Raw genomic sequence first — 17,274 nt, 5'->3', positions numbered from 1 at the left:
TGTTCCTTGGAGCTAACTGTAACTGCTAAATGTTTGTTTAAAATGTTCCATTATCATAGGTCATGCTTATCAATATTTTGTTGCTTTTATAGATTATCTTTCTCAAGGGATAGATCTCTCTGGAATAGAAGTAATTGAAAATGACCTGCTTTTTATTGGAAGAGCTCGGCTTGAAGTGGAAAGCCAGGCTAAACGGTTGCTTGAGCAAGGTGTGGAGACTCAGGTAAAATACATGTTCTTGTTTACTTCCTTTCAAAAGTGAATCTTAAAAAGTGCTCTGAGACTGATTTCTTTTGGTGTAGCATTGTCTAATGGGGATTAAACATGAAAAAAAAAAAAACATTTCCAAGATAAAGTCTTACACATCTATCAACATACAAAGAAATTGACAAAAATAGCTTTGTGCAATACATTTATTTACAAGAATAAAAATTTTGCAGGATCTGACCCTGAAAATTTGTGAGAAAGTGTGTGCAGATGTGAAGAGTTCAATTCTAATAAATGTGATAAAAGCCTGGTAATAGATAGGATTTTGCATTAAGCACACTATACTACATTGATAATATTGCCAAGCTTTATAGATAAATCTGAAAAATGTAGTTTCTTGAAACTGTAAGAAGATTTCTACTTTTTATCGGTGCAGTTATATAATGAAATGATTTAAAGGATTAACCATTAAAACTTTAAAAAACATTCTAAACTTCGAGGTAGTTATTCACTGTAGGGAATATCAAAATGAATATGCATAATTACTTTCATCCATACTAAATGTAATTATCTACATTTTTAATAACCTGGCCAAGTATATTATTTAACTGTTTGTAGTATCATTTGTGCTGTTCTCTTGCCTTTTTAAAATTTATGTTCTTTTGTCTATATTTTTGTTAGTATTCTTTAAAAAAGCATACTTTAAGTCTCCATTTCTACAGTAAGAGGAGAAATCTAGCACAAGTTCCTATCAAATTTGTTTTTTAATGAGAGAACAAAGAGGATTAGAGCAAGACATTTATATGCTGTTTGTAACTGACAGCTAAACTTCATTGTAAGACAGTATAGCATATGTTTATAGTATTGAAGGGTGACATGAAAATGGAATATACACAGAATGGAAAATCTCTTAATTAATTTGGCTTCATTAGGTAATTGAGGATTAAAATGATTGGTATGTCTCAAATGTCTATTTAGACCTCTCATTTTAAGTAATTTTCTGAGGTAAGAATTCATGATTGTGGTAAAACACCATTGACTAATTTTGATAGCAAAATGACAAGGAAAAAAACCAATCTTCTTATTTATTTACTATCCAAATGTTGAAACTCCTGGCTATTTGAGCATGTTGCTGAGCTGTGATTGGGCGTGTTACAAACTATGAAGCATATGCTACGTTAAATAAAGACTGAATGAAGATAGGGCCTGAGAAAAAGCAAGTAGACATTTATTTTAGTTGTAGCAAAAGTCTTCATCAGTGTCTACACTTTCTAGTTTTTCATGTCAGATTTGACCTTCTCTGATAATTTTCTCTTCATATTAAGTACTAAAACGGAACTGACAAAGAAACCCTGGGGAAATCAATCCCACTCCACTTGAAAAATTGACAGATTTATTAGGTGTTCCAGGCTGTATCCAGGTAATCAAGAGGTTATTAAAGTATATGCCTGTTGTGCTTTAGCCAGGGGCCAGTTTCCAGCAAGAAAGATTGTTTGGAAGATTGTTTGGAAGAACATTATTAGTGCTTAGTCATATCAGGAGTGGATATTTTCATGAAGTGATGTTGGGGTATGCTTCACAGATTTGTTGTTGGATATGATGAGCAGATCAAATGTTGCAAAAATAATGTGCTTTATAAAATATGCATTCAGACATTGCCCAAGAAATCTAGAATTTGAAATATAGCTAGCAGATGTGTCTTTGATTGTTATTATTTGTCTTTGATTCTTATTATTGTAGCTGTGTGTTTATTGGCAAGCTGATTTACATTTATACCTTCCAGGCCCCAAGATTTCCCGTAAGAGGGCATAGGATCTTCATCTTTTCTTCTGTGTTTTGCAGCACAGAATTCCTTAGATAGGCAGCCTTCCTGCTAATTTCTGTTGTGAGAGCCAAGTCTGTACAATTGAGAATAGTGCGTCTGTGTCCAGGTGGTTCTTCGGTTATTTGGTACATGTATCTGCGACTGCAGTTTTAGTTTTCACTTGTGCTTTCATCTTCTGTGTAAATAATACATGGGGTTAGTCCCTACGTCATGTGGCTGCTATACTTCCTAAGAAAGTTTTCTTTGCAGGTTAGCTCACACTTCAAACCCCTTCTGCTATATTTTCATACTTAGTGTGAGAGTTTTCATCTTACAGCCGGGGGTGCCCAAACATAGTTCCATCAGGTGATGATAGTGTTAGAACCATTAGGAGCCAGGTCATGTGTGTGCAGAAAAGAGGTGCATTTCTATCTCCACCATCTGTACTCCTGTGAAGGTGTAGCACTAGTTCTGAGCTAGGCTCACAGCTTTAACCACAGTTAGGGGTCTACTCTGAGGAAGAAAGATGAATTTTTGCATGTACGCACTGGTGTGTGTGAAATGGGTTAGAAAACTATGCTCATCCTTTTGACTTTACCAATATAAACTTTGTTAATTTATTAGGATATGGATGATGAGGACTATGGTATCACTGAAGACTGACTAAAATACAAAATATCTATTTAGGTCAAACAAGACTCTCACAGAGGTGAGAGTAGAACTTGTAATTCCTTAATTATGCACCTTTTTGTCTCTCTGTGTGGTACTGACAGGTTCTGTATCTTTGGCCACAGATACTAAAAAATTTCCTTCTTTGTTTCCTGGATTGATCTATAGATGACTGACTGTCTTTTGTAAGGAAACTTTTGGATAAATTATGTGATGCTTTTTGACCAGTTCCCATTAAGGTGTGGGCAGATTTATTTTCCTACCTGGCATGGATCTGGAGAGAGTTAAAGTCATTGATAATGCAATTTTCTGGTGGTCTTGTAGTAAAGTTTCCTGATCATGTTAGAGAAAGCAAAAAATAACTTAGAGCTTAATAACTGTTCATTGTCCAAATGAATGTTAAATTGTCTGCAGTATTCTTTAATACATAGATTTATTTTTTATTTTTTTTCAAAACGAAGAACTTTCCTAATTACAATCTCACAGAATAGAGAAGAGGGAAGAAAACAAACAAAAAAAATCCCAAACTTTACTTCTGCAGGATAATCAAATGCTGGTTTTGTATACACATGATAAACATGTAAACAATACAGTCTGGACACAATTACTTTCATCTTTAAAATGTTGTCACACTGAGCATATTTTGGGGGGCATTTTGAATTTTCATATTGTAATTCACTGGGTTGTGATTTGTTCTGTTTTGCCTTCTTTTTCATAAAAGAAACGTCTCCTCCAAGATACATTGTCTCTGGGACAACTACAGAATTTTTTTTTCCACATTAAAAAATTATTAATTAGATGCATATTTATAACTGTTCTTGACTAATGTTATTCAGTGCCTGGGAACAAGCGATTGGAGGATGAAGTATCTGCATAATTAACCATTTTTCTGGAGGTGATGATCTAGAAGTCGCTCAATTTATCTCTGATCAGGGTCCTCTAAGATAGGTGCTTCTGTAGTACATCTTGCAGTGTAACAGCAAGATTGGTGACATTAATCTGATATCCTTTGCCGATCAGCAGTTAATCTTATGTCAAGGATCTCTAACAATAGGTGTTCTTTATTATCCCCAAGGGATTGGAGAGAAAAGTATGTGCATAAATGACCATTTTTCTAGAGGTTATCATCAAGAAATTGCACAATTTATTTCATTTCAGGGTCCTCTGAGCTGAGTGCTTATGTTGTACAATTTGCCATGTTACAGCAAGATCGGTGAAATTAATTTTAAATCCTTCATAGACCAGCATTTCATCTAGTGTAAAGGACCTTAAACAATACACAGCACGTCCTGTGGCAGCATGTTACAGACATACAAATGCACTTGGAGGTGCTCAAGATGTTGGGATATTAAGAATGGCTGGCATTGGATTAAGTTTTTCACGTTTTTTGGTGAAACCTGCAAAAAGGTGATAATGTTGCATTCTTGAGTTATTTCTAATTATTACTGCCAAAGACATGGCTTTTGTGGCACTACTGTCTGGGTAAGGTCCTGTGATCTTGAATTTCTAATTATGAATCTTGCATACTTTAATAAGAGTGCATGTTTTATTGAAACATCTTTCTTCATTAGCTTATGTTTTAACATTTTCCTTTGATGTAAGTAGGCTTGCTAATTTTTGCTAGTTTAGTGTCATCTTCAGATTTGAATTTTGTATAATGAAAATGGTCTGTGCAAGTATATGAAGGTGCTATCTGAAGTTGTCAGCTCCATGGAGAAGTGCTTAACCATAATACAAAGTGTGATGCCATAGCAGAATGACACTTAGGCTGCCCCACAGCTGTGTAGCAGGCTTCTTCAGTTGTAGCTTCAGTTCATTTAGCTTAGGATGTATTGTATTGCCCCCCATGATGTGCTGCTCTAGTCGAAAGAAAAAGCTGGACTTCCAGCTTCCTTTGCTGCGGTTTTCATATTAGCTACCACGTTTTGTTGTACCTTCTAAAAAATATAAGCCCTCATATGCATTTTCATAGCAAATCGAAATTGATTTGAATTAGGATTTAATTGTATGCATAAGTACTAAATGTTCATTATAGTAGTAAATAAAGTAGAAAAATACAAGAAAAGAACTCCAATTTGGCACACAACTGGTCTTCTTTGTATCCCTATTCTGTAGGTTACCCTCATTAAAAGTCTGGGAAAACTGGAGTTGAAATGCTACACAGAGTATGCATTTTTTTTAAAGTTGAAGAGCAGTCATTGCTTTTTTGTTACTGTTGTTCTGACATTTATTTCTACGTTGAAAGCTTTAAGTTGGAATTTAACCTTGTCACTGTCAAAAATGTAACCAGTATAGTACACTTCAGGCAGTAGCTGTTATGCTTCCTTATTATTCCGCAATCTTGATTCCCTGGAGGAGATCCTGATGAAAAAGCTGTCTCAGTCTAGTTTCCATAATAAAGTGATTGACTACAATACAACATAGAAATGGAAGGCATTTTTGGTTATTCATTTTGAAGTCGATTACTTGAACCTAGAGTAAGAAGATTAAGTATTATCTGTAAAAAGGAAAATTTGGACCTGTGTGCTACTTTTGGCATAGGGTGAGGGTGGTAGCTATACTTAACTTTAACTTTAAATCATCAAGTTGTGCTTACTGAAGACACAGGATGAGATCCGCAGCTTTTTTTTATTTTTAATTCACGTTAGCCACCCATTTTAGTTACTTTATGTAATTCTAATATAGACAAAGAAGACTTATTTCAACATGTCATATAGTTTTTTCTTTTACAATAGTTCTGTATGCATATAGGGGATTTTCACTTTATCTATCTTTACTTTATTCTAACCTTTAAGATACTTTGTCACAGAGTACTGATGTTGCATTATTCAATTTTATTTTTCGTCTTCAATATTATGGTTATGGTTTTCATGATCTTGTTAACTTGCTAAATCAAATTCCTTCATCTGGCCATCTGGTGCATGGTACTACTGAAGGAGTTTTCAATAAATCTAAATTAGTTCTTCCTTAAACTATTCTGTTAAAATGTGATATAGCGACGTATGGCTCATCTAACAACCAAAAAATATCTTCTAAGTGTATATTAGTTGTATACTACTTTCAAATGGTAAACTCCATGGGGATTAACCAAACCTTATGGAAATTTTCCATTTCCTATTTTGGACTAAAAAGAGTTTATTTTATCTTAAAGTATGATCTAAAGGAACTGAAGTGTTAACCGTGTTTCAGTAAGTCAAAATCACCAAGCTAAACGCTAAGTACGAATTTATGTTTCTGAACTATGGATTAAAATAAACCACAGATTTCTCTGCAACATAATCGGCTGGTACTGATATAACCTAGAATATCCTTTCAGTTTCCATAGGAACAGATGATAGAATGTTTTGAATTTTGGAATAGCTAAAATGAACGTCTGGCTTCAATATAGTTCACTTTTATTTTGCAGCTTGCAACCTCTGCATGTGAGGGCTAAAAATGTGCATAAAAAGAGAAGTGGAATATTCCCAAAACTCATATTAAAATGTGTTTTAGTAGTAGTAGCAATAATAATAATAAACATATTACTTTAAGTCATTTCTGTGTATAATTACTCAGGTGTTGTTTTACTATACAGGTAGAAAAAGTATTTCAAAATCCGTAGGAAAACAGAAACTGCGTATTATTCTTGTCTGAATATGACTAAAAGTGGTAATCCAAGAAAGCCAAGGAAACATGCTAGCTGTAGTTGTACTGTTTTATTAGATGCTTGACATTTCTTTCTTAACAGCTCATGTTGCTAAATCAGAGAAGTGGTGCTTTGAGTGTAAGAACATTAAGAATATTTAAAAGATACCTCTTGGTTTGGGACAAATAGATATGTGACTCCAATGTTTATGTAGAGGGAAAATTGGAAGCCTTGTTAACAAACGATTGGGATTCTAAGTGCCTGAAACCTGAGGCCTCAGGAATGTTGATAATGTAGGACTGCTCAGTACTTGAGCTATTTTCATTAGTTATAGCATTTCAGATTCTTGATCTTTAAAACATTCTGTACTCAAGAATTAGTGTGGTACTGGAAGGCAAAAAAAAAAAAAAAATAAACAACGAAAAAAGCAAGTGCAAGTAAGTTAAGTAAGTACGAACAAGTAAGTAGCATGTTAACTCAGGGTAAGTTCAGTACATCAGTTTTTTGGTCTATGAATGGGGCTACATTGTGCTAATGTTCAAATAATAACTTTCTCAAATATCCATATTACAAGATTATTTTTAGCTACCATTAAATAGAAGACTCACAAGGGCTGTAGTTATCTGAACATATGGGCAAGTTTAATAACAATATTTTGAAAATACACGGATTTTCACATAAGAGTGTTATTTGGATATTAGAATATAATTTACTGTTGCAAATTTGCAAAGGACACTGTGTCACATATTTCTTTCTAAATATTGATTAATAATTTTTATTTGATTTTATTAATGCTTTTATTGATGGTTCTAGTTAGCACTTATGCATCCTCTTTTAGAAAGTTCTTAACAAAGTGTAGTACTTGGCTTAAGCAGGTATTAGCAAACCTCATTCTGCAGGTATGAAAATACAGAGTAGTTCTAATGAGAGGAAGTTGGAAGCTTCTTAAAGTATTTGTGTTAGCAAGTTTCTACGCCTTAACAGTTAGGCAGCAATGGCCCCTTTTAATAGGCCTTTTTTCATGAAATGCTTTTTTTTTTTTTCCACACTGAAAATAATGTTTATTTGGTTTTAGATAGATCCTGGAAGCCTCAGTTTTGTAACACAGTACTATCTGTAGCTGTAGTTGTTCATCTTTCCAAATCTAGTGCAGTGAAAGTAGAATAAGCATTGTGAAATGGAACTAAATTTTAATTCTTTAATTTATGTCCAGCAGAAAGTTTCTGGGTGTGAGAGGGAGGAAAAGAGGCCACAGCTAATTAGTCATTGAAGGGCCCCTCACCTTCCAGCAGTGTGACTTCCCAATCGGTAACTCTTGCTCCGAGCTTTCCTTCCAAGATCCCTAACTGTTACGCAGCAATGTAGCTGTGCAGCAACCTCATCTGCAATTGATTCCATATCGTTTCTTGTTCAATACGCAGTGTCAGGTTTGGTTTATAAAAAGTTAAAAGATGATTTTGCACCAGATATTGAAGTTACGACATGCCAGGAAAATGTTCGCACCAATATCTGATGCAAAAAAACCCACAAATTTCCTTTTTTGTGAGTTACTTTGTCACATAATACTGGGGACTACAGTTGTACAGTTTAGGGTATGGCTTCAACAAAAACTTCATATTTAATTAGGTTCAGTTTAGAGATTTTTTTCCCCTTTTCTCACCCCTGATTGTTTTTCTTCCTTCAAATCATATTAAACCAGAGAACTGAGAAATGGAGCGATCATTGTTTCCTGATTCGGGTTGCCTGACTAGCTCCACTGGGGCAACGGCAGCAGCTTCTATCACAGTGCCTAGTCACATACATGTTCAGGAATAGGGCATGCCACCACTCTGTCTTCATCTGTCCAGCTGCTTCCATTATACTACTATTTTATAAGACCTCAGAATGCTTTCAGAAGCACTCAAATTCAGGTGACAAGGCCATGTCCCCTCACACCAACCACCTTCTTATAGTACCTGTGTTGATTTCCAGACTGAGACCCGAGCTGAACCCACCACCTACCACCTGAGAGCTCTGTTTCTCTCTGAGATGTTCCTGTTGATCATCCTGGGGTTCAGGCAATCCTGGCAGAGCCAGAAACTGCCTCCTCCTTGGCTAGTTAGTGCCTTCAACACTGGGAGAGGTGTGGGGTTATGGGTTTGGGTGGCTTGGCAGAGAGATGTTTCTGGTAGATAGATCATCTGTTAGTGCTCTTGGCAATTAGTTGTACGTCTGCTGGACACGTGTTCCACAGAGTAGCTCTCATTAAACTGCAAAGCAGACATCCCCAGTAGGATGTTGTGAACAGTGAATGAGGCAGGAAGCAACCTTCCCCTTTCCCCTTTTCTTTGTAGCAGGTAGTGGTACATTGTGGCATAAGGAATTCGTAATTAGTTGATAGGAGGCAGAGGGTAATAAGCAAATACTGAAAATAGCAGAAAGCTGGAGACTGGGGTTTTGGGGAAAAATCTGCTTGGATAGAGACATGCATATTTAATAAGTCTTCAATAATTCATGTAATATTAATGTGATGTGTACGGTAATGCAAGTGTTTAGTAATGTTTTTGGCTGAAATTCTAATACCTTTTTTTTTTTTTTTTTTTTTTTTTTAATTTCTGTCTTAAAATTCCTTTGGAACAGGTAGAATTAACCTAAGTAAACATTAATTGTGATACAAACATGTCTGCTCTAGATATTTAACTGAAAATAGTTTAGTCCTTACAGTAATTTACAAATCTGCTTTTATCAAAAGCTTGTATTAACTGAAAACTGTCTGATTTTCCAAATATTTTTGTGCCATGATCTCTTTTAATGCCTTTCCCAGAGAATCCATCACTACCTAAGCTGTCATTTTTTTCCTTTATTGTTTTTCTTCTGACAAGGTACTGCTTCATGTTTGCTAGTCTGAATTTTTTTTTTTTTTTTTAAAAAAACGCAACGAATGGTATAAAAGGAAGGTCTATGTTTTATATATATATATATATATATATATATATATATATAAAGGAGATATTTATATATATATATATATATATAAAGGAGATATTTTTGCTTTGCTTTTTGGGCTTGTAAGAGCTTATACATTTGCAATATTTTATAAAACTGTTGAAGCTAAATTTGTAGCTTATGTTTCTACACTACACCCAGTTATATAAAAAATTTTCAAGCATTCATAAAATGGACGTTGAAGATTTTTTGTACCAACTTTATTACAAAATATATGCTTTTTAATAAAATACGGTATTTTTAATGTACAAGAAGGTGAAGATTGTTTGAGCAATTACTTGAATAAACAGTAAGTTAAATCCTGAGACAGATCCAGCATTCCTGCTGGGTAAACATTCCTGCCAGAACTGCAGAAAAAGTGAAAGCACCGGAATTTTTGAGGAATGTTCATGCTGGAGATCCAAACGTGCAGATTTTTGCAGGTCCACTAGATTCATTTTCTAAGCTACAGTTTTGCCCCATATATGGCTTGCATTCCAAAATAAAAAGCTTTATAATCCAGCAATGAACGATGAATTCCTTGGTGAACACTGTTGGGAACACAGTGCTAAGTGAGCATACGTTACAGAAACCCACATTTTAGGGAGCATCACTACAGCGTAATAGAGATAAAATAGCTGCAAAGATGGCAATGATAGTATTTTCTTTAATCGAGCTAAAATTAGTTCATGCCAAAGTATATCCCTTGTAGTCTGGTTGCTGAACCATGCTGAAGCATGCACACTACTGCTGCTGCCTCTATTAGGCTCGAGGAATGTAAGCATGGGAGTGTGTGCCCACGCTGCAAGCGAGATGGACAGCATGTTGATATTTTCGTTCTGTTCTCCTTGCTTGTGAAGTGTACATGTAGCAAAGGTTATTGGATGCTGACACATCTTCCCTCTCCAGAACTCAGAGGCTGGATATTTTCTGTAACTCTTTCCCTCCAGGAGGGGGAAAGGAGGATGAACTGTGCTCTCTCAGTCGCTCCCTATCCCTCCTCTAGCACTGTATGTGAGCAAAGTTAAAATGTATATGCATATGGGGAGGAATGTGTGCAGGAGTGGGAGTTACCAGTGAGGAGGATGGGAGGGTGCCATATGTTCTCCTGCACTGCAGGTTTTACTGTTCCCCCGAGACTGTTGTTCTGAAATCCTATTGATTTCTTGTCCAAAAAAATCAGTTGTCTTGCAATAAGCAATCAGTATTGTAAAAGATTTGGCTATTACTGCTTATGGTTGCTATCCTTGCAATTATTGGGATGTAAGCCCTTGTTTTTTGTTACGAAGGATTTTCTTGCATTCAGATCTAGGTCAGTATTTAGTATTATAGCTTTTTTTTTTTTTTTTTTTTTTTTTTTTGGTACTACATATTGCAAATCATGTTCCTGAAGCACATCATGAGTATCACCCAAAAGAAGCCCAAAATAAATGTTTAGTATGAAATTAATGTTACTCACTTTTTGGTGCATTTTTTTTTCTGCCTAATGAGAAGTTAATGCATGAGGCTTTTTCCATGCTGTTCTCCTTTCTACATGACTCTTATTTTATCCCCTTTTAAAATGTTAACTAGGAATTTGTGTACAAAATCCTGTACAAGTAAATACAAGCAAACCTTACAAATATTGAAGACTTTTTCAGTTGCTGGGTTGTTATGGGCCATTCTTCTATACATTTGGAAAACACACTCCCTCTAATTTACTCAGGCATCAACACTTCCACCACACCTTACAATTAAACCGAACCTGCCTCATGATCAAAGATATTTTTCTTAATACCAAGTAGCATTCTTCCTGGAGACTGTCTGACAGTATTTTCCTGTACTGAGCAATGGGAAAGCATCACCGTGTGAAGTTTATGTTGCTTAAATGCATGTTGTAAAGCAATCATAAAATTAATGAATTCATAGACATTTATGGTGAGCTAAGACGCCTCATGCTTGTGTAATCTGACCTGTGGTATGCTGGACACAGACTTAATTCATTAGAAGATGAATTGTAAGGTGTGAAGCAGAATAACTATTTTAAGATGTGCATTGCATCCTAAAGCAAGGGTTTCATTAGTAGTTAACTCTTCAAGATTGGCCAGTCTTGAATTTGAAGTTTTATGCAGGAAACCACATCATAGCCATCTAAACAGTCTTTGGACTGAGGTGGTCGACACACCAAAGCTGCTGGTACAATAAAGTATGTCATGGGAATAATAGTCTGGCATGTGAACATCTGAAAATTGATTCCAAATGCATATTATTTTAAAATGCAAGTTTGTTTATAATCAATTCTATACATAATCTGGAATTACTCTTTTCAGTTTGGAAGTCTCGTGATTTTATAGAACATCTTTGGGGTTTTCTCTTAAGAGAATAAAAATTTTAGCATAGGTTTTTCTTATCTTTTTTTTTTCTAATTCTAAAATAAATTATAAGAACTTAAAAAAAGTTAGGTTACTTGCTTTAACTAAATATTAGTTCTTAGATTACTTCTGTAGTCTACAACTGATTTTTTTCCCTGCACTCAAACTACCTTGTACATTATGCCTTGGTAGTTCCATATGGGGCAGGGAACCTAATCCTACATCTTGGCATATAGCTGTGCATGGTTCTAATTACTCTTGCACACTAAACTCATTCTTTAAAGACTATTTGTATTGTATCTATATACAATTTTTATGAACAAGCTATTAATTCCCTTTTTTTCCTTGGAAATTCTACTAGTAAATACTCTGTGCCTCAGGTAAAAGTACTAAATGTTCTAAAACACTGATGTTTTCTTGCATAATAGTATTACGCATTTTGTTTTCTATAAGGGGTGTTTGCATCTTTGTTTTCTATAGCACATTGTAGCCTTATTTATATTTCATGTTAGTTAAATTCACAGTTTATATATCTTTCAAACAAGGGAAAATACAAGGGGGATGCTAGCTGAATTTTAATAATAGACGAGGAAAGAAGTTGTGATTGTAGTAGTTTTCCTAATGCCACTTTAGTCAAGAATCTCTGTCAACAATCCTTTATATATATAGAAACACCTTACTTTGTTACTGAGAATTCAGAGGAGTGCTGACAAAGCTAATTTCTGTTTCCATTTAGAGTTCAGGTTCTCCATTTACATTCTCCTTCCATTCTTCCTTCCATTTTGTAGAGCCCTTTCTTATTGTAATTTTACATGAAATATGAGTCAATAAAACTCTTGGCCACTAAGTAGTATTCATACTATTGCTCTGCAAGTTCTGGGCAAGATCAAACGTATGTCAGTCACATCCACCGAGCATCCCGTTAGGCAGTAGCATCACATAGGAAACTTGGATTGGAGCACTAGATGTATTGTAGTAGTCAGCCAGTAATGCTGAGAGTGAGGTTTGTTTGTTTGTTTGCTTTCCCCGAGTTGTAATTATAACGGCTAGTGATAGGCACTGTATTAATGTCTTTAATTAAAGACATTTTTTTTGAAATGTTTGTCCCCAAATCAGAGAGATCTCATGTTGATGTGAGAGGAATTCACATTCCATATAGCTTACTATGACATTTCATTTAAACAGATTATGTTGTTTGTGTTTTTGAGTTCTAAGCTTGTCCAGCTTGAGAAGTTGCATGTCATCATGTCTTATTGTCATATGCATATTTTAATAAATTCCTGCTGGTTTTAGGTCCATCAGAGAGAATGTTGAATAGTACCTCAGTTAGAACAGGCATTGGAAACCCTTAAAAACCCTTTTAAAACAATGTCCAAAAACACTGGGAGACGTTTTAAAATCCTTTCAGTAGGGTTATCCCACCCAATTCTTTATGTTTCTATATTCAAAGACACATATGCAATGTAAATTCCAATCACATCAACATGAGATCTCTCTGGTTTTGGGGTACACATTTCAAAAAGACCCAACAACCCTCTTTAATTAAAAACATTAATGCAGTACCTATCACTAGTCTTTATAATTGTAACCTAATTCTTTATGTCCATCTTAAGACAATACAATATATACCATGTTTTCTTGGTTTGCTTATGAGAAAGTCACATAAAATAGTGTCACCTGTGCTTCAAATCAAAATGTGTTATCTATCTCCCATTCAAAGGTACGTTATTCTGTCACAGAAATAAATTACTTTGGTTTGGCATGATTTGGTTCTGACAAAGCCATCTCAGCTATTATTTAGCACCATATTAAAATTTCCTTGTGCATATCAAAAGGTAATTTAACTGTGCAGCCAAATGTAAATAAGTTATTACTTTGTGGCAATAAGACTATATAATATTACAGTGCTATTTGACGTTCTAGTTTTGAGGAACAGAAATGCAATGTACGAGATGCTAATTTCAGAATACTGCTAGTGCTAATGACTCCGTTATACGAGAACTTTAAACTCCTTAATGTCTTGTTTGGATTTCAACTCAACTTTCTGAGAATTTGCTCAGGTAAATTGGCAATTAAGGTACTTTCTGGACGTAATTAGTGAAGCATACTTTAATTAATAAACTTGCAATCATTAAATGTAAGTTGTGTTCTTAAAATACTGCAGCTTGGAAAATGAAAACATTTACAACCTATATCATTCATGGGGAACAATAGTAGAATACTCCTTATTACATTTTGCAATGAATCAGTGAGCTCTCTTCTCTTTCTTCAGCCCCCGCTGCTGACAGCTATTTTAAGAACAGAATTAATACTTACGTATTTACAACTCCTGTAAATCAGATGGATTAGAGAAAACAAGTTTTAGACAATGCTAAAGTTGGAATACATTTTCTATAGTGTATTACACATCAGCTGTAAATGTATAGCAGAACTCTTCTACCATAAATGAAAGCATTTATGAAAAGCCTGGACTGTTTACTAACTAGTAAGCATATTATCCTACTCATATCCTACTGTCTTCTACTTTTGTACATAGTTGGGCACATCCACTTAAGAAGTGAGAACAGACATTTTTGTGGGCTACTGTGGTTGGTTCTCTGACAGCTAAATGAGATGCTAAAATGGAAATAACATAACCTGCTCCAAAACTTTTTTTTTTTTTTTTTTAATTCACATATTTGGAGTTTACATACAGTTTCTGACCAGTTGTTAAATTGGATGTGAAAGTGTGTGAATTCTAGAAGAGCTTTACATTATCTCGTGGAGATGCAGCCATGATTCATTATAGGTTTTGTGGTTTTGCTTACTGCGATTCACCACTTTGAAGACTGGGTGATGGACTAGGTCAGCAGATGCTGTTCAATGATTCTCATCTTCTTATAAGGTGCTATAAGCCCTGAATTCTTCAAGTCACATTTACTGTTGTGTTTGTTTTTTCCTTCTTTCTAATCATACAGGTCAACATTTGTGAATGGATCTTTGTTCACAGTCCCTGAAAAAAGGAGGGTGGGCAACTGGTAGTGTTTTCCTTGGGCTTTCAGTTTCCTTTTCCAGAAGAGTTTGAGTCTTTGACTTTGAAATCTTTGCATCTGAACAGTCAGTGTCTTGAGCACATGATAGCCAAATTTATCTCCACTTATAGCTATGACTCTGTTGAACTGTTTTAGAAAGCTGATTTCCTTCTAATTGTAACTGTATTTTTAGAGTGTGTGTATCCCTACAGAATTTATGTATATTAACGGGGAGAAATGTGCTAGAAATAATGGAGGTTAAAGATTTTAAGAGTGATTATTTAAAGACATGATAAGCAGCAGGACATTCCTAAATTAGATGTAGAGCTTAGGGATATGGTTTAGTGGAAGATTTGTTAGCGTTAGGTCAGAGGTTGGACTCAGTGATCTTAGAGGTCTCTTCCAACCTAGACTATTCTGTGATTCTGTAAAAGTTATCATAAGCACAAAGCTAACACAAAACCAAACACTACTGGTCTTACTGGTTAAGAGAATAATTAAAAACATCAGAGATGTTGCTGAGAAGGTGCTTTCTTTTATTCCTTTTGACTCGCTGCCGAAGATGCTGTGGAAAATAGATCTGCTTTTCCAAGGAAGATACGTAGAAGATATTCATGTAATTATATCAATTGGGAATACAGCTATGTTCAGAATACTTTATACTGGACTAATCACTGTCTCAGTAGTAGGATTCAGAAGTGTTTCAGAAAAGAGCACAAGAAAGCTTAGGAGTATTAAAAAAACAACAACAACAAACTGTCAAAAAAAAAACCACTGAAGATACCATGAGGTTATTTAGTTTACAAGTCAGATAATTTGAACCAATAAAATATATGTAATTATCTAAAACAGTAACTGTTACACAGCAGAGGGAGACTGGCATCTGTTAGACTTCCAGTTTTTATGAAACTGCCCAACATTTATACATCTTTAATTTATTTTGTTATTTCTAATAATCTTGATTTACTGTAGTTTAGTAGATTGTGCTTTCGGGGGTAAATTTTTTGACAAAATTGGCCAGAGCTCCTTTAGATGTCTGGATTCATCAGATTCTTGACCACAGGGAAACCTGTAATTTTTAAAAAAGATCATATTAAATAGTGAGAAGTCCTTTGAAATGGGACTTTCAGAGAGGGAAAAGAATTTGAAGACAAACACATTTCTTTCAGATAAAATGCTGGTTTTGATTTTAAATTTCTGTGTTCATATTCTGTCAACACTAAAAATGGATATTAATATTTTGAAATTGAATATTTGCTAATTCTTTCATGAAAAATACTTTTTTTTAAAAAAATCAAAGCCTCATTTCAAAAAGCGTCACCTTTTTGTGTATGTAGTTTTGATAGAAAAGAGTCCCGATGGAAAACTTTTGACTGAAAGTAGTTCCTTAATTATTTATGAATCCATTAGTGGAGGCAGAATACTGATGTAGATGTACCTTTAACCTGATCAGGAATATCACACAAAAAACATTAAATAGTTACCTGGTGTAAAAGTAAACTTATATTCAGTGTAATTAAATCAAATGGCATCTCTGAATGCCACTAACAGCAGGCAGAATAAGACTAAATTGCTGTTGCAGATTTAGAATTAGCTCTGAAATTTTGTACTTTTAGTTAGTGAGGTTAGCAGCATATGCTAGTTAAGGTTACTCAGCGGTCCCAGGAAAAAAATACAGAAATATTTATGTTAGTACTTAGTATAATTTTGTAAAAACTGTGCTCTTCTGTAAATATAGAAATGGTGTTTTTTCTTTTTGTTTTTTGTTCTGTTGTGTTTTCCAGCCAGATCATATAATAGTTGTCCAACAGAGGCTTGCAGATCTGTAAGCAAATTCTGAGACTTTTTCAGAACAGTCACAATTTAACAGTGAGAAACAATTTGTTAAATATTAGCATTAGAACCTATGAAGTTGTTAGTACAGAACATCTCTGAAACAATGACATTTAAAATGTAAATTTCAAGATTTTTAATGTATGTCATTTACACCCAGTAATTCCATTAAAAGTCTGAAAAATCTCTGAAGAATTGCTAGATTGGAGAAAAGTAATGTATTTTGTTAGAAGGTGAATTACTTTCACTTTAGTAACTTACTATACAACTTAGTAAAGTTGTATAGTAACAACTTTAGTTACAACTAAAGTAACTATATTTTGACAATTTAAAAAATCAAAATCTTTGTCATGCTTTAATATTCTCATAATGCTAAGACTTGGCTGGGACACATAATCAGGAGGTCAATGAAAGATGACTTTTGGTTATTGCTTAAGGGAGCATAGATTAAAATTTTGTTGAATAATGCAGTAATTTTGTTATATTTTTCAAGCTTAGGAATTTAATACTAACAGTAATAACTCTGTACATCATTCAGAATAGGTTCTCTTTCATACATAATAGTCATAATAAGATAGACCGAGAAATCTTGAGTCCTCGAACAGGTTTCTTCTGAACAAATTTATTCTCGTGTAAAATAAGTATTAACGGCAGTTTAACTAATGAATATGTACACAATTCATCCTCACTCGCTGGCTGCTGCAGTTACCCTTGGTTCGGTGTTACTGGGTGACATAAGTGATGTCACGCTGTTTATCCAGATGACATTGGTACAGGAACGAGCTATTATTAGTCCAAGTGTTTCTACTC

General features: G+C 34.5%; 1 protein-coding gene across 1 annotated transcript in view; it reads left to right on the top strand.

Moving 5' to 3' along the window:
• Positions 1-17,274, top strand: part of COG5 (component of oligomeric golgi complex 5) — a 183,528-nt gene that overhangs the window by 78,515 nt on the left and 87,739 nt on the right. Inside the window, exon 7 of the mRNA XM_035332406.1 lies at positions 93-223. Within this exon, the coding sequence (XP_035188297.1) occupies positions 93-223 (131 nt within the window). The remainder of the gene's footprint in view (positions 1-92; positions 224-17,274) is intronic.

This window comes from Oxyura jamaicensis, chromosome 1, assembly GCF_011077185.1.
Source record: "Oxyura jamaicensis isolate SHBP4307 breed ruddy duck chromosome 1, BPBGC_Ojam_1.0, whole genome shotgun sequence".
NCBI classification, from domain to species: domain Eukaryota; kingdom Metazoa; phylum Chordata; class Aves; order Anseriformes; family Anatidae; genus Oxyura; species Oxyura jamaicensis.
The sequence above is the reverse complement of the archived record's forward strand: the minus strand, read 5'-3'. Positions and strand labels throughout refer to the sequence as shown.